The sequence below is a fragment of the Thamnophis elegans genome, chromosome 4 (assembly GCF_009769535.1).
Source record: "Thamnophis elegans isolate rThaEle1 chromosome 4, rThaEle1.pri, whole genome shotgun sequence".
Classification (NCBI taxonomy): Eukaryota; Metazoa; Chordata; class Lepidosauria; order Squamata; family Colubridae; genus Thamnophis; species Thamnophis elegans.
In genome coordinates, this window is record NC_045544.1 from 135,154,847 (window position 1) to 135,175,968 (window position 21,122).

The 21,122-nt window shown below is 47.4% G+C and overlaps 1 protein-coding gene across 6 annotated transcripts in view; it reads right to left on the reverse strand.

Moving 5' to 3' along the window:
• Positions 1–21,122, reverse strand: part of USP32 (ubiquitin specific peptidase 32) — a 214,242-nt gene that overhangs the window by 118,510 nt on the left and 74,610 nt on the right. For all 6 annotated transcript variants that reach the window (XM_032215792.1, XM_032215794.1, XM_032215797.1 and 3 more), the window contains exons 3-4: positions 5,473–5,578; positions 2,804–2,922 (exon numbers count right to left, since the gene is read on the reverse strand). In XM_032215792.1, the coding sequence (XP_032071683.1) occupies positions 2,804–2,922; positions 5,473–5,578 (225 nt within the window). The remainder of the gene's footprint in view (positions 1–2,803; positions 2,923–5,472; positions 5,579–21,122) is intronic.

A 21,122-nucleotide genomic window follows, 5' to 3' on the forward strand; every position in this document is an offset into this window, starting at 1 on the left:
TGAAAACTGATCATGTGACCACGGGGATGCTACAACAGTTGTAAATGTAAAAAACAGTCATAAGTCTCTTTTTTCACTGTCAGGGTAAATTTCAATGGTTGCTACCGTGCTTCCCCGAAAATAAGACAGGGTCTTATTTTCTTTTTACCTACAAAATATGGCTTGGGCCTTATTATGAGGGCAGGGTTGCCAGGTGGCTGCTCTCTTGCGAGCGGGCTCCCAAAGAGCCGGGCACAGCCTCATGGGCGAATGGCTGTGTTGCGCTGTCCCAGCAGCACAACACAACAGCCATGAAACAACCACGTTCACGAGCAGCCACCCGGCAAACCCCCTTTCCAGCCGGGCACAGTGCCATTCACTGACCTAGGGGTATTGCCAAGCTGCGTGAGCGCCTGTTCGCTGCCGCCCAGCTCCCACGGCTTGGCGCCTTCAAACTGCCAGTGAATAGCGCTTTGCACGGCTGGTGAGGGGGGTTGCATGAGCGGCTGTTCTACTCTCGCTCATGTGCCTCCCAGCCTCACGATGCCCTATCCCAGCTTTCCCTGCAGAGCCACAGCACCTCCGCTATCCCAGCATGGCTTTTTCTGCTGCTTGCAAACCGAGTCTTCCAGCAGTGGCTGCTCTGGGCGTACACTCTATGGTTGTATGCTCTGCCGGCAGCTGGCCCACAATCATAGAGGGTACGCCCAGAGTGGCCACCGCCGGGAGACTCAGTTTGGAAGCTGCCAAAAAAGCCATGTTGGGATGGCGGCGGCAGCGGAGGTGCCCTGGCTCTGCAGGGAGAGCTGGTCCAGGGCATTGTGAGGCTGGGAGGCGTGCGAGTGGGAGCGGAACAGCCGCTCACGCAACCCCCTTCTCCAGCCGTGCAGAGCGCCATTCACTGGCATTTTGAAGGCGCCAAGCCGCGGGAGCCGGGCAGTGGCGAACAGGCGCTCACGCGGCTTGGTGATACCCCTAGGTCAGTGAATGGCGTTGTGCCCGGCTGAAAAGGGGTTTGCCGGGTGGCTGCTCGTGAGCGTGGTCGCTTCATAGTTGTTGTGTTGTGCTGCTGCGACAGCGCAACACAACCGTTTGCCCCTGAGGATGTGCCCGGCTCTTTAGGAGCCCGCTCGCAAAAGAGCAGCCACCCAGCAACCCCCCTCTTCAGCTGAGCACAGCACTGCTCACCAATCTAGCGGTATCCCGAAGGCGGCAAGCAACGCGCTCACGTTGGTGAGCGGCGCTCTGCCTGACCAGAGGTAGGGGATTGTCCAGGGGGATTATTTGCGGGGAAGGGCTTATATTTTTGCCCACCAGTAAGTGTGGCACGTCCTTATTATGAGGACATGTTATATTTTCGGGGAAACACGGTAAATGAATGGCTGTAAGTTGAGGACTACCTGTATCCTATAACTGTTTGCAGAAAAATACAATCTGGGTCTTCCTTTTGGGATGGAGTTTTGAAATTACAGGGGTTCCCTGTGAAATTACAGTGAGTAAAAATTGGGGGCTCAATTGTGAGTGTTTGGTGAGGACTACTTCTATAATTTCTCCTTTACTTCCTGCCACTTTTTTATGACTTATAAAAACTTATAAAACTAGATAAATCCCCAACCTCCTAGCCAGAGGTGGTATTCAGCCAGTTCTAACCAGTTCTAGTGAACCGGTAGCAGAAATTTTGAGTATTCGGATAACCGGCAAATACCATCTCTGACTGGCCCAGCTCCTATTCTATTCACTGCCTCCCGAATTCCAGCTGATCGGCTGGGTCTTCTTTTGTTGCCCTGCACAGAAGAACGGAACTGGAAAGCAGGTTAGCAGAGTGGGGAGGGGAGGGAATGGGGATTTTGCAGTATCCTTCCCCTGGAGTGGGGAGGGAATGGGGACTTTGCAGTATCCTTCCCCTGGAGTGGGGATGGAATGGGGATTTTGCAGTATCCTTCCCCTGGAGTGGGGATGGAATGGAGATTTTGCAGTATCCTTCCCCTGGAGTGGGGAGGGAATGGGGATTTTGCAGTATCCTTCCCCTGGAGTGGGGAGAAAATGGAGATTTTGCAGTATCCTTCCCCTGGAGTGGGGAAGGAATGGGGATTTTGCAGTATCCTTCCCCTGGAGTGGGGAAGGAATGGGGATTTTGCAGTATCCTTCCCCTGGAGTGGGGAGGGAATGGAGATTTTGCAGTATCCTTCCCCTGGAGTGGGGAGGGAATGGGGATTTTGCAGTATTCTTCTCCTAGAGTGGGGAGGGAATGGGGATTTTGCAGTATCCTTCCTCTGCCACGCCCACCATGCCACGCCATACCACGCCCACAGAACCAGTAGTAAAAAAAAAATTAATCCCACCATTTCTCCTAGCCCTTTCCCTCCTATCGTTGCTACTTCAAACCCTTAAGTCACACATTTAACCTCCTAAATACAAGGAGCATTAAACCTAACTCTGTTATATCAAAGGCTTACTCTACAATACATGAAGCACAGCCAAAGTAAATGTTTATTTAAAAATGGAACAAGGGATGCCTTGGCCAGATGACAGCAGAGCTTGTTCCAGTTAGACTGTCTCTCAAGCTATCGCCAACTGATTTTCAGGAGCACTTATTTAAAGTGAGTATGTGATATGATTTAATACAGGGATATGATTTAATACATTACATTTAAATAATAATAATAATAATAATAATAATAATAATAATAATAATAATAATGCAGTATTACCAAAATTAGCATCATTAAAAGAGGCTTGATATCAAGGCAGAATAACGATACCACTGAAAAGAAGACAAATGAATTGAATGTTAAATAGAAAGTGGCTAATTGTCAGGAATTACCTCTAAGAAGCATTTTTTAAGACATTCAGGGATTTTTCCATCAACTATGAGAAGCATCCTCTCCATCTCTTCACGGGCGACATGGCTCCCAGATTCATTGGAAAACAGGCTGAAAATATCTGAGAGAGAAGACAAAATCATGTACATATGATTTCTGTGCAAGTCAGAAATTGTGATAGAGCTGGTGATGTCCATTATTTCATATCATTTTAGAAACAGAAATAGTTACACTCTTAAAAGTGTTGTGGCCCGCCAGGAGCCAGCAGAGCTGGCAGCAGATTCAGACAGTGAGGAGGTTGGGGAGGAAGATGGGCCAGTCCTGGAGTCTGGGGAAGGCTCTGATGAGGGTTCTGTCTTCGGAGGCAGAAAGGGGGCCAGGACCGTATGCCAGTTATCAGCTGCCTTCAGAATCAGACATCAGTGGGGCAGAAGAATAGCTGGAGCCTGTTCCCGATGGGTGCATGTGCAGAGTTGCCAGACAAAGGGAACAGCTAAGGAAGAAGGGTCGACTTGGGAGTAAGGCCACAGGTGGACGGTGGATGGCCCCTCCCATACGGAATAAAAGAGGAGCAAAAGTGGAGTGGAGTTTGCAGGAGACAATGAGTTCATTCCTGCATTCTTGCCAAGTATTGCGGCGTCTGAAAGATATCGGCCTTGCCACTCACCAAGCCCGATAAAGGCTAGTAATTATGAACTATCTTGAAAGATTGTGGTTGGGACTTTGCTGGAGAGGAATTCACAGTAAATTGAATAAAAGGGGTTTATCGGGACAAGGACTCACCTTTGTGCTGCTGGGGAAGCCTGGGTCCGAACTTTTTTTTTTTTTAACAAAAAATCTACACAGTTGTTCTTAAAGTCATCTGATATGGCATTTTATGCAAAATAAGTATCACAAACAAAGTCTATATCAGTGTTTCCTAATCTTGGCAGCTTATGAAGGTGGGTGGACTTCAACTCCCAGAATTCCCCAGCCAGCAGGAGGACTGGCAGTCGTCCTGCTTAGTCAATAGGAAAGGAAGACAGCCCCCCCCCCCCCAAGTCATGGCAGTTGAAAGCATGTTTTACTAAGGCCAATTGGTTACGATGGAGCAAAGCTGAATCTAGCATTTCACGGCCAAACCAAACAGTTAACTTTCCCCCTTGGGAGCCGTCTCCCTACGGTTATTGATGAGTGACTAATCGTATTCAAACTAATTGTTTTGGTAAAAGTCCCCGGCTACGAGGGGCTTGGAGGTGCTGCATTCCACTGGCTCTCTGCTCTCATGAGATGGTATGCAGGCTTTCGGATTCCTTTAATCGCCCACCTCACAGCTCCCTCCCCACCCCCAAGGGGTGGGTTCCTGCCAGTTCTAAGCTCTTCAATAGAAGAGGTTCCACAAATCTACAGTGCCGTTTAGAACCGGTTCCAGCTCCCTCCCCCCGCCCATCCGCACATCCTCAAGATGAAGAGCTAGAGGAGGAATTCTGGGAGTTGAAGTCCACAAGTCTTAAAGCTATCAAGTTTGAACACCCCTGGAGTTTTTTTTTTCTAAAGGGTTAGGGGTGCAAGGGTCTTGTAACTTGACAGCTTTAAGACTTGCGTGCTTCAAATGCCAGAGTTTCTGAGCCAACATTTTGGTTGCTAAGCAAGAGCTTTGTTAAGTGAGTTTCATCACATTTTACAAGTTGGCCATACCCACCCAGTAACATGGCCGGCAAGCCACTCCCACCCAGTCACATGGCCAGCAAGCCACTCCCACAAAGCAGGCCACACCAACAGAAGAGGTTCTAAAAAATTTTGAAACCCACCACTGCCTCCCCCCCATTACTTCATCCCACCCCAGGGCTCCGTCTCCTCCCCCCCTTACTAGCCTGGCATGTAGCTAAGTGGGGCCAGTGCAGTGGGATGGCACATCTGACATGGACTTTGGTGTCAGAGGTCTACACTGGTGATGCTTTTCAAGCAGGCTCTTAACTGAAATTAGACAGAGCAGAGCAGAGCAGAATAGAACCGTGATGGTGAACCTGAGCTCTCTCTGTGGGCACGTGCGCCATAACCAGCTGGTCTTCCGGTTTCTGGCACACGCAAAGACCGGCAGGCCTGCATGTATGTGCACACTGGAAACCAGAAGACCAGCTGGCCAGCATATGCATATGTGCCGGCCAGCTGGTCTTTGGGTTTCCAGGCTCTGGCGCACCTTCCTGTTTCAGTACTCGGTGCCGAAAAGGTTCGCCGTTAGTGGAATAGAATAGCAGAGTTAGAAGGGACCCTGGAGGTCTTCTAGTCCAACCCCCTGCTCAAGCAGGAAACCGTATATCATTTCAGGCAAATTGAGCTACACAATTATGAAAGCTCCAGCTGAGCTGGGGCACCCATCTCCCCATGCCTTCTCTCTCTTCCGAATATGACTGGTACTTATCCCAAAGGTGCTTTTTCCAAAAGTCAACTGGACTTTCTTGAGGCTTTTTTTCCCTCTCCTTTGAAAACATTTCCCTTCTCATCAAAAAAAAGCTGCTTCGGTTCTTCTCCCTTTTTCCGTTCTTCTTCCGTTCAGAACCGAGGAAGCTTCTTGGATGAGAAGAGAAACATTTTCGAAGAAAAAAAGCAAGAAGGTCCCGTTGCCTTTTGGGAAAAAAAAAAACCACCATGGGACAGCCATGACCTGGGTGAGCGATGCCTTGATACTTACATTTAGCTTTCTCTTCATCTCGGCCCCTCGTCAGCAGGACTAAGCCCACTATCAGGTTATTGAAATGTAGACCTTTCGATGTGCCACCAAAAGAACAGTATATGACCTGAAAGAGGAAGAAAAAAAACAGGAGAAAAATGTCAATCTGAGTGATCAGAAGAGGAAATTCTCTGGGTCCTCCTGCGTGACCCACTGCATTCAAAAACAAAGCAGAGAGAAGTCATTCTGCCGAATCTATTGTTTACGGGTTTTAAACAGGGGGGGGGGCTGCAAATCAAGATGACCCCATTTCAAACCCGGCCTCTGTCATGAACTCTCCAGGTGGGCTTCCCCTTCGTAATCTGGGAAGAGAATGGGGCCAGCCTGCTTTATAAGGTGGTGAGCTCATAACCTCATAAGTGCACGTGAAGCATTTTGTATGTTTGAAAGCACTCGGCCAGCGTTAACTTCGATGAGTGGTTGGCCCCAATGCAGTGGCCTCTAGTGCTCAGTAAGGTACTCTCCTCTTCGAAACGCATCTAGGCTGCCACAGCCATCTTCTCATTTCTCACTTTGCCACATGGTATGGTGTGTGTGTGTGTGTGTGTGTGTGTGTGTGTGTGTGTGTAGAGGAGGGGTGTGAAACTCAAGGCCTGTGGACCAAATGCGACTCACAGGATGCTTAGATCTGGCCTGCGGGGCCAACGTGTAAACAGCGAAGGACCAGCCCGTGTTGCCTCTGCCAGCGAAAATGGAGCACGAGTTTGGTTTTTGATGGCAGAGGGCTGCAGGAGGCTGTCGCAGCTAAAAACGGATCCCCGACAAGTGATTTGACACCCAGCCTGGCCACGCCCATCCCGCTTCCCCCCTCCCCCCAGGTCAAGCACAACCCTGATGGGGTCCTCGAATGAAATCGAGTTTGACACCTCTGGTGTCGAGGCTTGGAATGTCAGAACAGACAATAACAACAGATCATGGGATTGTGGGAACCAAGGTCAACTGAAGAGGTGCTGGTCGGAGACTAGAAGGAATTGCCGGGATGATGCCAGAATTCCTGATTGGACAATGTGACAAGGAGGAGCTAAAGAACAGAGTCGACTTGGGAGTAAAGACACAAGGGGAACTAGCTGGGGAATTCTGGGAGTTGAAGTCCGCCAGGCTTAAAGTTGCCAAGGATGGAGACCCCTGCTTTGACAACTGTCTTAAGTTTCTCGTGTGGCCCCTTGAGAAAATTAACTGTCCTCTCCCGATCCCTCTTAGTGTCAGGCCTGGAAGCCATCTTTTGCATTGGGCCTGCCACATTTAATCCTGTAGGAAAATGTGAGAGGAGAATTATATGGAGATATATAGTCTAAATAACATTCCTTTCTCAGAGAGTCAAGGACATGTTGCCCTGCACCTGGAGGGTGTGACTGGGAGGCAACTCCAGTTGGGACGGTGCCTGATTGGACCATGAGATGGATGTGTGGGTGCTGGGCAGGGACTTGAACTTTCGTTTGGGTGGGGAAAACCTGGAAGCATTCAGATTCGGGTTTTCCCAGATGTGCCAACATGACATCTCTAATAAAATGGAATTTGGGGTCTTCTTTCCTTAGAGGTGTTACTTGGAACCCTGACATTATCCCGAATCCGCTTAAAAAAAAATTCAACCAGTTCCCCTGAACTCTGGGGTGCTGTCTTGGGTCCTGAGCCCCAAACATCGGCCTGAAACCGGGCGGCGTGAAGATGGAGATGACACTTAGCCCACAAGCACGGTATCTGTGTCAGGCCTGCAGTGGTTCCTTTAAGAATCTTTGGCCTGCCACACTCTCATTAATGGGGGGGGGGGATTTAGCAAGGGGTAGAATGTGTTGTTTTCAAAATAATAAATTCCTTCCTAGAAGCTCAAGGTCATCTTTTGTCTCCCAAACCTTTGCACTGGATCGGAAGCAGTTGGGCGTAGGTGCTAGCGTGGAAGAAGAAGATTGGACCATGTGATGGACTGTGGGTGTGGGGACAAGATCATGAACTTTTAACTGGGTGGGATTCTGATGTAACTTCCGGATTTGGGATTCCATAGCACGATGCCAACATGGCCTGCCTTATTAAATTGGAACTTTAAGCATAGTTTTGCCTTTGACTCTGATTTAATTCTGCATGATATTTGGAATGCTGACAACCTGTAGGCTCCAATCTGAGTCGGCCCCCGGGACCAGGGGTTTAGTTGTCCGAGCTTTCGAAGTCGTGATGGAGCCTATCCTCACAGAATGTCTCTCTACCACAGTGGTTCCCAAACTTGGCAACTTTAAGACTTGTGGACTTCAACTCCCAGAATTCTCCAGCCAGCAGAGCTGCCTGGAGAATTCTGGGAGTTAAAGTCCACAAGTCTTAAAGTTGCCAAGTTTGGGAACCACTGCTCTACCAGAATATCTACATTTCTATGGGTCATATTTATGTGTTTCAGTTGTCGAAGCACAAAGCAGCCGCACACAACAGGTCCTGTATGAATGGCACACACAGAATAGGCCAGTGATGGTGAACCTTCTTGGCACAGAGTGCCAAAACCCGAATGCGCACATGCCGGAGCACTGGAAACCTGAATACAAGCTGGCCGCTGCACATGCGCATGCCAGCCAGCTGGTCTTCGGATTTCCAGTGAGTGCAAGCGCACCGGCCATCTGGGCTTCAGGTGCGCTGGAGCACTGGAAACCCAAAGATCAGCTGGCTGGCACACATACTCGCACCGGCCAGCTGATCTTCGAGTTTACAGCGCTCCGGTGCGTGTGAAGACCAACTGGCCGGCACGCATACGCACACCGGAAACTGGAAGAGAGCTGGCTGGAGAATTCTGGGAGTTGAAGTCCACAAGTCTTAAAGTTGCCAAGTTTGGGAACCACTGCTATAGACTATGCAAAAGAGACAATCAACCAGGCCAAAAGAGCAAAAAAAGACTCCAGCACCGAATCAGCACCTAGACCAACTTAGATTAACTCCAAGGTCAACTTCAGACCAACAATCGAGTAAGCCATTCCCCAATCAAGAAACTGCCAAGGACACCATCAGTAAAACAGTCCAACCAAAGAATCTCTAACACTACCACCACCCCCGCACGCACACACAGGCAGGCAAATCACCAGAATATAAGCTGACAGCAAACAACACTCCTTACTAACACTGCTGATGTTACCTAGTTGGGTAATGAAATGTCTGCAAGAAAACGAGCAAGCTCAGAGAATTTTGTCTGAAGTGGTGTACGGTCTGCTGCCTAAGCAGGGGGTTGGACTAGAAGACCTCGAAGGTCCCTTCCAATTCTGTTATTCTATTCTATTCTAAATACCATGGACTCTTTTCAACCCTGAGCTGGAAATATTCCCCTTTTTTTTGACACTCCATCATGGCTGCTACTGATATCCACATATATACAGAGGGTTGTCCACTTATACGCATCTGTTGAGCAACCAGAGTTACAAATAGCACTGAAAAAAGTGACTTGTGACCCTTTTTTCACATTTACGACCACTGCAGCATCCCCAGGGTCACATGATCACAATTCAGAGGTTTGGCAACTCATGTGCTCGCTTTTGCGACTTTCCGACCAGCAAAATCATTGGGGCAGCCCAATTTACTCAATAACCATGTTACTAACTTAAGGACTGCAGAGATTCACTTAACAACTGTGGCAAAAAAAGATCGTAACATAGGGCAAAATTCACTCCAAAAATGTCTCACTTAGTAACAGAAATTTTGGACTCAATTGTAGTGTTAAGTCAATGACAACCTGTACTTACATCCACCCATATACAGAGAGTTCTCAACTTACAGCCATTCATTTAGTGACCGTAAAAACTTTTAACAGGACTGAAAAAAGTGACTTATGACCAGCCCTCGCATTTATGACCACTGCCACATGCCCATGCGAACAACTGATTGATTTATTTACATATTGATTTGTTTACATATTTATTTCTATCTCACCTTTATTATTTTCAAAAATAATTCAAGGTGGTGTACTTAACACACATTCCTCCTGCTATTCCCCTCCCCCCAAAAAACAGCAACCGTGTGAGATGGATTGGGCTGATAGAGAGGGACTGGCTCAAAGTCACCCAGACGGCTTTCAGAGCTAAGGTGGGACTAGAACTTACTGCCTCCTGGTGATTGGCCCCAAATCACCCAGCTAGCTTTCAGGACTAAGGCGGGACTAGAACTCACAGTCTCCTGGTGATTGTCCTCAAATCACCCAGCTAGCTTTCAGGACTAAGGCGGGACTGGAACTCACTGTCTCCTGGTGATTTTCCCAAAACCACCCAGCTAGCTTTCAGGATTAAGGTGGAACTGGAACTCACAGTCTCCTGGTGATTGGCCCAAAATCACTCAGCTAGCTTTCAGGACTAAGGCAGGACTAGAACTCACAGTCTCCTGGTGATTGGCCCAAAATCACCCAGCTAGCTTTCAGGACTAAGGCGGGACTGGAACTCACTGTCTCCTGGTGATTTGCCCAAAACCACCCAGCTAGCTTTCAGGATTAAGGTGGAACTGGAACTCACAGTCTCCTGGTGATTGACCCAAAATCACTCAGCTAGCTTTCAGGACTAAGGTGGGACTAGAACTCACTGCCTCCTGGTGATTGGCCCAAAATCACCCAGCTAGCTTTCAGGGTTAAGGCGGGACTAGAACTCCCCGTCTCCTGGTGATTGGCCCAAAGTCATCCAGCTTTCAGGGCTAAAGCAGGACTAGAACTCATTGCCTGCTGGTGATTGGCCCAAAGTCACCCAGTTGGCTTTCATATTAAGGTAGAATTAGCACTTTCCATCTCCCACTTTCTAGCCTGGTGACTTAACCACTAGACCAAACTAGACAAAACCACTAGATCAAACTGATTTAAATTATTTATAACTTTATTGTTTATTGTTCCTTCAAATATAATGGAATATGGGGCATTTATTTTATTCAAAATACAGGTGAACAAGATGAATACTTATGCAAATGTATTATTAGTGTACATACAGTATGTACTTGAATAGTAATTTCAGTAGATAACTATATAAAGAATTGTAACTATTCACAGCTAAAGTGATATCTTGTACCTTTTTTGTATTTTTTCACTTTTGTTTAATCAACACATTGTGTGTGGGCTTTTTTTTTTCTTTTTTGACAATGAAGGAATTTTATCTTTTTGTGTGAGGGATGGTTCTGTTTCTCTGTCATTATTATAAAAGCAAAAAAAAAGGACTATTTTTGAAATAATTTTCTGAGTAGATGCGTACTGATGTTGCTTCGGGTACCAAAAACCGGCTTAGCTCATTAATACAATGTGCAAAATAAAGTGTCCACAGGATTGCAAATACAGGTAATCCTCGACTTACGACGACTTGTTTAGTGATTGTTCAAAGTGACAATGGCACTGGGAAATATGATAACTTATGACCATCACAGTGTATCACAGCAATATTCCAGTATTTGAGAGGCTGCCACAAAGAGGAGGGGGTCAATTTATTTTACAAAGCACCAGGGGGCAAGACAAGAAAGAATGGATGGAAACTAATCAAGGTGAGAAGGCAACCTGGAATTTCCTGACAGTGAGGACAATTAACCAGTGGAACTACTGGCCACCAGAAGTTGTGAATGCCCCAACACTGGAAGTCTTTAAGAAGATGTTGGATAGCCATTTGTCTGAAATGGTGTAGGGTCTTCTGCTTGAGCAAGGGGTTGGATAAAAGACCTCAAAGATCCCTTCCAACTCTATTCGGATTGATATTACCCGAAAATAAGACAGGGTCTTATTTTCTTTGACCCCTGAAATAAGCACTTGGCCTTATTTTCGGGGAGGTCTTATTATTTTTGAAGTGCAGGAGGCAGCAAGTGTGGTCACCTCATGGCTGCTGCTATGTTGCAATATCTGCAACCTCCAGAAGTTGTGAATGCCCCAACACTGGACGTCTTTAAGAAGATGTTGGATAGCCATTTGTCTGCAACGGTATAAGGTTTCCTGCCTAGGCAGGGGGTTGGACTAGAAGACCTCCAAGGTCCCTTCCGACTCTGCTATTGTATTGTATTGTATTAAATATGAACCAATTGCTAGAAAGACAGAACAGAATAACAGAGTTGGAAGGGACCTTGGAGGTCTTCTAGCCCAGTGGTCCCCAACCCCCGGTCCGCGGACCGGTGCCGGGCCGTGGAGTACCTGGCACCGGGCCGCGGAAGCCGGGTGTTCGCTGTCCCAGGCGGCCCCGCTGCGGGGAAACGGAAGCCCCGAGAACAAAACAGGCGTCAACGCAGAGAACGGGAGCCTCGCAGAAACAGCCCTTCGGGCGCTTCCTCTGCAGCCGGAAGCTTCAGCGGCCAAGGCGGCTCCGCTTGAAGAGGCTCTTCGAAGCTTTTTCCGGCACCGAGAGGAGGGCTAACCCGCCCTCCCTAGCCAGGGCTCCGGCTTCGCCACATGCGATGCTCGGCGCATCCCCCGCTGCTGCATGGCCTGCGAACCCGGCAGCTCCGCTTTCCGGCTGCAGCGAAAGCGACAAGGCACCTGCCGAGCGGCCCCAGCCCAGTTGGCAGCGGGCATACGGTCCCAGCCCAGCCAGCCTCATCGCAGCGAGGGGCTCTTGGGGAAGCCGCCTTGCTCGCCCCCCGACCGGCTAATTTGCAGAGCGAGGCTTCCCCGATGCAGTCCCGGCGACTTCCCTTCGGCTCGTCGGAGCTGCCCCGCGGCCAAGAAGTAGCCGGGAGGGCGGCCGCGGCTCCCCTGGGCGAGGCCTGACCGTGTCTCGGGAGGCGCCCACGCGAGCACGGCTCAGCCGGCAGCCGGGCGGGCCTCCGGAAGCGCTGGCGTTCCTCTTCAGTGGGATCGCCGAGAGGCCGAGGGCAGAACCGCTCCCTTCCTCCCCATGGAGCCCACCGTGGGGAGGGGGTGAGGAGGGAACCGCCGTTCGTCCCGGCAGGTGGGGGCGGCGGTTCACCGGGGAGATGATCCGGAGGTAAGCACGGCTGACGACCACGCCCGCCCACCCACCTCCTTGCGGGCCACTTTGGCCTCGGCGTGCCGGAACTTGGACACCCTGAACAGGCTCATGCACCTCTGAAGGACGGCGACCAATGACCGCCCTCTGGGCTAGTGCCCAGAACCACTTCGCGGGAGCCCTGTGGGCGGAGGGGGTGGGCAGGCAGGGGCGCAGGGTCGCGAACAACGCCCCCCCACCCCTGCGCGCGCTCAGCGGGCCACGGTAAAATTATCAAAGGCTGACTGGTCCGCGGCGATAAAAAGGTTGGGGACCACTGTTCTAGCCCAACCCCCTGCCTAGGCAGGAAACCCTATACTGTTCCAGACAAATGGCTATCCAACATCTTCTTAAAGACTTCCAGTGTTGGGGCATTCACAACTTCTGGAGGCAAGTTATTCCACTGATTAATTGTTCTAACTGTCAGGAAATTTCTCTTTAGTTCTAAGTTGCTTCTCTCCTTGATTAGTTTCCACCCATGGCTTCTTGTCCTACTCTCAAGGGCTTTGGAGAATAGCTTGACTCTTAGCTAAATGCCTCTGAGATATTGGAAGACTGCTATCAATCTTCCCTAGTCCTTCTTTTCATCAAACTAAACACCCAGTTTGTATGCCAAGTGTCTGAATTTTTATCACGTGACCATGGGGATTCTACAAAGGTCATAATTGTGGTCATAAGTCACTTTTTTCAGGAATGCTGTAACGTCAAACCGTCACCAAATGAACAGTTGTAAGTCGAGGACTATCTGTATTCAGTCTTCGAGGCTGAACGTCTTCTAAGGAAGCGACATAACACACCTTTGCTACCATCTTCAAGCTATCCCTAGAATGGTGCTTTTGGAATTGCCAGAATTTCAGATCTGCGAGAGTGCAGCTTGACCCGATTAGCATCTCTGCAGTACCATCGAAGCTTTGACTAATCCTTTGTGGAGAACTCCTGCTAAGGTCCTTAATAGCAAGGCAGCCACGGAGACACCTGGCTGATTTGATTAAGGGGGGACTACAATGAACGGAAAACTTGTTCTTTTGAGGTAGGCGATGCTTTCATTACTTTACAAGATTAATGCAATTCAGCTCAGCCTTTTAACAAAGTTGAAAATGCAAAGCGCTGGAGAAGAGAAGAGATTTAAGCCTGGCTGGGGGTAGGGAAACATCACCCACCGGAGATAACACCGTACAAATTAATCCTCTACGTTTATTTTGGCTCCGGGAACAGCCGTCGGGTTCCCAGGGATCTGTCAAAATTCCCCCCTCCAACTCGCCGATTTCAAAAAAAACAAAAAGAAAAAATAACCCCTGGCAAAATACCGCTTCAAAGCTTCAAAAGACAGCGATCGTAAATGACATCTTTCCTTGCCGAATTCAAGTTTCGGTGTGGAAAAAATTTCGCTGGGTGGGAAGAATATTTATTTGTGGATTGTCAGGGATATTGCAGGTGTTGTTTGTACAATGCTGGTTTTTTTTTTTAAAGCCAGGATTTAGCGGTGAAGGGGGCTGATTCCCCCCTACCTCATTCCACCACAGAAGTAGACTTCAAAATGAGGCTGAATGGGAGATGCAAGGGAGGGGCCCAATTTGAGAACATCTCAGTTAAAAACCAACAGGAACACAGAGAGAGGGGGGGAGGGAGGGGGGAGAGAGAGGGGGGGAGAAAGGGAGGGAGAGAAAGAGGGAGGGAGAGGGAGAGAGAGGAGGGAGAGAGAGAGAGGGAGGGAGGGAAAGAGGGAGAGAGAAAGGGAGGGAGAGAAAGAGGGAGGGGGAGAGGGAGAGAGAGGAGGGAGAGAGAGAGAGGGAGGGAGGGAAAGAGGGAGAGAAAGGGAGGGAGAGAAAGAGGGAGGGGGAGAGGGAGAGAGAGAAAGGGAGGGAGAGAGAGAGAGAAAGAGAAAGGGAAGGAGAGAAAGAGGGAGGGAGGGGGAAAGGGAGAGAGAGGGGGGAGAGTGGGGGGGAGAGAGGGAGGGAAAGAGGGAGAGAGAAAGGGAGGGAGAGAAAGAGGGAGAGGGAGAGAGGAAAGAGAAAGGGAAGGAAAGAGGGAGGGAGGGGGAGAGGGAGAGAAGGCGGAGAGAGAGGGGGAGGAAGAGGAAGAGAGAGGGAGAGAGAGAGGGAGGGAGGGGGAGAGAGAGAAAAAGGGAGGTAGAGAAAGAGGGAGGGGGAGAGGGAGGGGGAGAAAGAAAAAGGGAGGGAGAGGGAGAGGGAGGGGAGAGAGAGAAAAAGGAAGGGAGAGAAAGAGGGAGGGGGAGGGAGGGAGAATGGGAGAGAGAGAAAGAGGGAGGGAGGGGAGAGGGAGAAAGAGGGGGCAGAGAGAGAGGGAGATGAAGAGAGAGAGGGAGAGAGAGGGAGGGAGAGAAAGAGGGAGGCAGAAAGACAGAGACAAACAGACAGACAGACAGAGACAGAGAGGAAAAAGGAGCCTTCCTTACAAATGACAACTCTACAGGGCTTGAATTCATCATCCCATTTCCAAGGCTGGTGAGTGTGCAAATGAGACCTGCAGCTACAGAAGAAGAACAGCACTAGCCCTTAGACTTCTATACCGCTGCACAGTGTTTTACAGCCCTCTCTAAGCGATTGAGAGTCAGCATCTAACCCCCAACAATCTGACTCTTCATTTTACCAACCATGGAAGGATGAGTCAACCTTCAGCTGGTGAGATTTGAACTGATGACAGTCGATAGAATTAGCCTGCAATACTGCATTCTAACCACTATGCCCCCCAGGGCATCGGCCCTCTGGACAGACAAGAGAGTACACATAGTCCTCGATTTACAATCACAATTGAGCTCAAAATCTATGTTGCTATGGGAGACAGTGGTTAAGTGGGTTTTGCCCCATCTCATGATCTTTGCCACCGTTGTTAGGTGAATCACTGCAGCTGTTACGTTAGTAACACGGTTGTTAAGTGAATCCGTCTTCTCTATTGATTTTGCTTGTCAAAAGGTTGCAAAAGGAGATCAATGCAACCTCCAGACACTTTTAACTATCAAGCATCCGAATTTGGCCATGAGGATGCTGCAATGGTTGTAAGTGTGGAAAACGGTCGTAAGTCACTTTTTTCAGGGATGGTGTAACTTTGAACAGTCACCAAATGAACTGTTGTAAGTCGAGGACTAACCTCTATTGGGTCTCTACAACACTGTTTCTTAACCTTGGGGACATTAAGATGTATGGACAACTCCCAGAATTCCCCCAATCAGCCATGTTCTACAGCAGGGGTCTCCAACTGTGGCAACTTTAAGACTTGTGGATTTCAACTCCCACCCATAGAGGTAGTCCTCAACTTACAACCATCTGTTCAAAGTGACTTATGACTGGTCCTTGCCATTATGCCATCTCCAGGAATTAGATTCTGACCGGCTCAAGATTGACTCAGCCTTCCATCCTTCCAGGTTTGGTAAAATGACCCGGATTGTTGGGGGCAAGAGGCTGATTGTGTAAACCGCTTACAGAGGGCCGTAAAAGCACTGTGAAGCGGTATATAAGTCTAAACGCAATTAATCTTCCAAAGCATCAGAGGGCAGGACAAGAAGCAATGGATGGAAACTAATCAAGGAGAGACGCAACCTGGAATTAAGGAGAAGTTTCCTAACAGTGAGGACAATGAACCAATGGAACAGCTTGCCACCAGAAGTTGTGGGTGGTTCATCACTGGAGGTTTTAAGAGGAGACTTATCTGAAATGGTATAGGACAGTGATGGCAAATCTTTTTGGAACCATGCCCAAACCTCAATGCGTGTCTATGCGCGCTGTAGCCCCAGAAACTCTAAAGCCAGCTAGCCGGTGCGCATACATGTGCCGGACACCAGAAGAATAGTTGGCGACGGTACGCTTGCCCACAAGGAGGGCTGGGTGTGCTACCTCTGGCGCACGTGCCATAAGTTCTCCATCATAGATATAGGATCTCCTGCTTGAGCAGGGGGCTGGACTAGAAGACCTCCAAGGTCCCTTCCATATCTATTCTGATTCTATTATCTGTCCTTCTCTGCATCCTTGGTTCAAGTAGTAAAACGTTCTTCCTGCTGGGACGTTCTTCCTAATGTCCAATGCTAATCCTCTTTCCTGTGATTTAACACCAATTTCCTGCACTCTGGAATGATCCCAACCAGGTGTTGACCTTTCCAGACAGATGTCGATCTTTCCCACAGATACCTTCCTCTGCCTCCCCTGTGGACCACTTAAATTTTCCAAAGAAGGTGTGGGTGGAGATATATATCGAATCTCAGAATGTCAATTCGACTGCTTTTCCAAGCTTCTCTTGGGAGAACAGAAAGTGCTTCAGAAAATGCTAAGACTTGAAGCCGTTTATGGAATTTCTGGGAATTAAACATAACAATGGGACTCTTAACAAGAGCTTTGAAGTTTTAATTAATTTCTCCCTCCGACCTGCACAAAAAGACCCCGAAGGGGAAGACTCTCTGCAGCAACACAAACGTTCATTGCACGTATTTGGCCTGGGAGCCGTAGTTTGAGGACCCCTGATTTAGTGCAACATAAAAAATGCAGGCAAAAGGTTTAAAATTAATTTGGGAACCAGATTTGGGAGAAATAGAAGATAATGATTGGAAAAATATTTGGAATAGAAGGGTATATAAGAATATGTCAGTTAGAGTTAAGGAAAAGGGATATAAAGTGATATGGAGATGGTACCTAACCCCACGTAAATTAAATCAAATAGATGGTAAATATACAAATATTTGTTGGATGTGCAAGAAAGAGGTTGGGACATATAAACATATGTGGTGGGATTGTGATAGTGCACAAAAAATATGGGACGTGGTGTTTAGAGAAATTAGAGCACTGTTGAATGCAAATCTAGAGATGTCACCAAGGATTGCATTATAGTTGCTGGTGGAAAAATGGGCTATAAATGAAACAAAAAAAGCAATTGATTGTGAATTTGATAATGGCAGCTAGATTAGTGATGGCTAAATATTGGGGATGAAATTGGGATAACCAAAGAAATGAGTGGTTTAGTGAAATTTGGAGTATGGCAACAAATGATAAATTAACAGCAGCAATTAAACTTAAAAAAGGGGATGATTAAAGCAAAACAATTGTTATGAAATGGGGGTGGTGGTTTATAAAATCAGTGCTGATGGAAGGCAAAGGGAATAAACCTACTCAAGAATATATGTTGTTTTGGAGGGTATAAGGCCACAATTGGAATATATTGTATATCTAAGTAATATAAGGGGGGGGAGGTCTCCAGGGGATAGAGGGTGCAATGTAATATGTTATTTTCCCTTTTTCTTTTGTCTTTCTTTCTTTTTTGTATTCAGTTATATATCTACTTTGTTTTATTTGCGTTTTGGAAAAAAATAAATTAAAAAAATGCAAATAATTTTTCTGCGGACCACCAAAATTTTCTCGTGGACCACCAGTTGGTGAAGGCTGCTCTATGGGTCAAGAGTAGAAGAATATCCTAAAATTGCAGCATCTCCCTGCCCACAGCCATGTTGTTATATATCGGATGGAGAGAATGCACACCAAACCCCCCCTAAAGAAGTATTATTTCCCCTGCCTTCAAAGCCAGATAACCCCGGTGGCCCCTGAAGTGTGTGATTTGTCTGCTGTAATGCATAGGTTGCTTTATTTTCTTGGATCAACCACTAAATCACTGTTTCGGCTTTTCTGCTCTCCTGGTACCACAATAATGACTTTTTAAGCCACCGTAGAGGGATCGATACCAAATGGATGTCCCAAACAGAAGGATTGAGATGAAAGGCGAAGGCGAGAGAGCCTAGCATTTTTCACACCCTGGCAACTGTGGGCCTCAGGGATCCAAACCCCAAGCTCTTCAATCTACAGCTCAGCCTCTCCGCAAAGGTTTATCGTCAAGAAATCACAGCATCCCATTTTTCTCCGTGTCACAGTGCCTAAGCTGGGATTCGGCTACAGGTAGTCCTCGCGTTACAACTGTTCGTTTAGTGACTGTCCAAAGTTACAACAGCCCTGGAAAAGGGGGCTTTGAACCACTGTTCACACTTACAACCAGCGGTGGGATTCACTTAGGTTTACCACCGGTTCGCAACTGTGAGCGCTGCGCTTATGTTGCATGCACGCCTTCCTGCATGCGTGCAAGCCTTCTGCGCATGTGCTTTGATTGCGTGCGCTGGGTGCACGAACGCACGCGGCATCGGAAACGAGGCTACATAGGACGTTTTGGAGCCGGGGCGGATGGGGAGGCCCATCCATCATTCGGCACTATCGATTTGGGCAAACCAGTCCGAACCGGCTGAATCCCACCTCTGCTTACAATGGTTGCAGCATCCCCATGGTTACAAAATTCAGACGCTTGATAACTGACTCAGGTTTATGACGGTTGCAATGCCCTGGGGTCACGCGATCTCCTTTTGTTACCTTCTGAGGAGCAAAGTCAGTGGGGAAGCCAGATTCACTGAACAACCGGGTTACTCACTTAACAACTGCAGTGATGCACTTAACAACTCTGGCGAGAAAAGTCACAAAATGGGGCAAAACTCCATTGGGTGGGTTGCTGCCGGTTTTACTGTTTGAAATATACTTTTTTATTTTCCATTTTCATAACATACAATCACATGTATACTATTACAAAGCCAATATCCTATTGTATTAAGTAGTAATTACATCAGTTCCTCTTGTCATCAATGCCCAGAAAGATAAAAACCCATTATTGGCTCTTCTGCTCTCCATACACCTCTTTCTTCTACCTCTCTCCTACCTCCTTTCTTCCTTCCATCATCCTTTCCTACTCTACTTCCCCTTCCTTTCTCCTTCTCCTCTCTCTACATTCCACTCCTCCTTATCCTCCTCATCTTCCCCCCTTACCCTCTCTCCTATCCCTCTCTTCCCATCTTTCTTCTCTCCTCTGTTTCCCACCCTTCCTCTCATTGGTGTATTTCCGCTTCTGAGCAAACTCTATTCTATATTGATGGTATCCAATCTCTTCTTAAAGGCTTCCAGTGTTGGGGCATTCACAACTTCTAAAGGCAACTTCTTTTCCACTGATTAATTGTTCTCACTGTCAGGAAATTTCTCCTCAGTTCTAAGTTGCTTCTCTCCTTGATTAGTTTCCACCCATGGCTTCTTGTTCTACACTCAGGTCCCTTGGAGAATAGCTTGACTCCCTCTTCTTTGTGGCCACCCCTGAGATATTGTAAGACTGCTATCATGTCTCCCTAGTCCTCCTTTTCATTAAACTAGACATACCCAGTTCCTGCAACTGTTCTTCCTACGTTTTAGCCTCCAATCCCCTAATCCTCTTTGTTGCTCTTCTCTGCACTCTTTCTAGAGTCTCAGCATTTTTTTACATGGTGACCAAAACTGGATGCCGTATTCCAAGTGTGGCCTTACTAAGGCTTATAAAGTGGCATTAACCCTTCATGTGATCTTGAGTCTCTCTCTCTCTGTTTATGCAGCCTAGAACTGTGTTGACTTTTTTGGCAGCTGCTGCACACGGCTGGCTCCTATTTAAATGGTTGTCCACTAGGACTCCAAGATCCCTCTCACAGTTACTACTATTGAGCAAGGTGCCACCTATACTGTACCTGTGCATATCCCATCTTTGTTTTTTATAAACAACTCAAGGCAGGAGACATATTTAATACTTCTTCCTCTTCCTATTTTCCCCGCAACAAAAACCCTGTGAGGTGAGTTGGACTAAGAGAGATTGACTGGCCCAAAGTCATCCAGGTGGCTTTTATGCTTGAAGTGGGACTAGAACTCCCACTCTCCCAGTTTCTAGCCTGGTGCCTTAATTGCTAAATTGCCTCTCGGATGGAAGCGATTCTTTATATTAAAGACAATTTAACTCCTGCTGCAAAGACCCCAGATTTTATCTTACACGTATAAGCATTGATTTATGATAATTAGCCTTCAGGGTTAAAAACCCAGCTAATCTTCAGACATACAACTTGTAAAATATTGTATTTATTTCTTGTAGTTTGAGGAACAATGGGTATGGCTGCATGAGGACCATAAAAACAAAAACATTTTTTCCAACGCTTTCAGCCAATATCTGTGTTTTTTTTTCAAAACCCATCTCCAAATCATGAGGTCTGCAAACTTAATTGGACCTATAACCGTTGAACACCTGTGCCGTTAACAGGACTTATGTGCAACTGATTATACACCCTCCTGCGCAAACCCCCGATTTGTACATTACACTCATATGAGGGTTCCCACTTCAAATCTTTACCGCTGGACGTGTGCACAATAGCATCTGCAAGAAATGCCGGCACATTAATCAATAATGGCTTTCACGGTAACAGGGGGAAAAATCGTTAGTCTATTTTGCCAGAAATAAATAGGCCATTCCTACATCTGAATTCACTTAATGGGGGACGCCTAGATATTTAATCACTCATACCAGAACGATCAATACCTGCATATATACACATTCCTCACATTCCCCTTTCCCCCACTGAAATAGCTTTCAAAATTACATAATACAACCTTTTAACTTTTTCTAACACATTTTTTTTTAAAAAAACATTATCCATTCTGTCACATTTTTCTCCAGGACCCTGAGAGTTAGCAAGTTGCTTTAGATCAGGGGTATCCAACCCGGGCAACTTTAAGACTTCTGGACTTCTCTCCCATCTCCCATCAGGCCTGGGGATAGGTTCCCAATTTACCCGCCCGAGTGTTGACTGTTGAATGAAAGTTGTGTTTTATTATTTTTCTTTTGTTCACATTTTGTTTGTTTTTTGATATTGCACCCCCT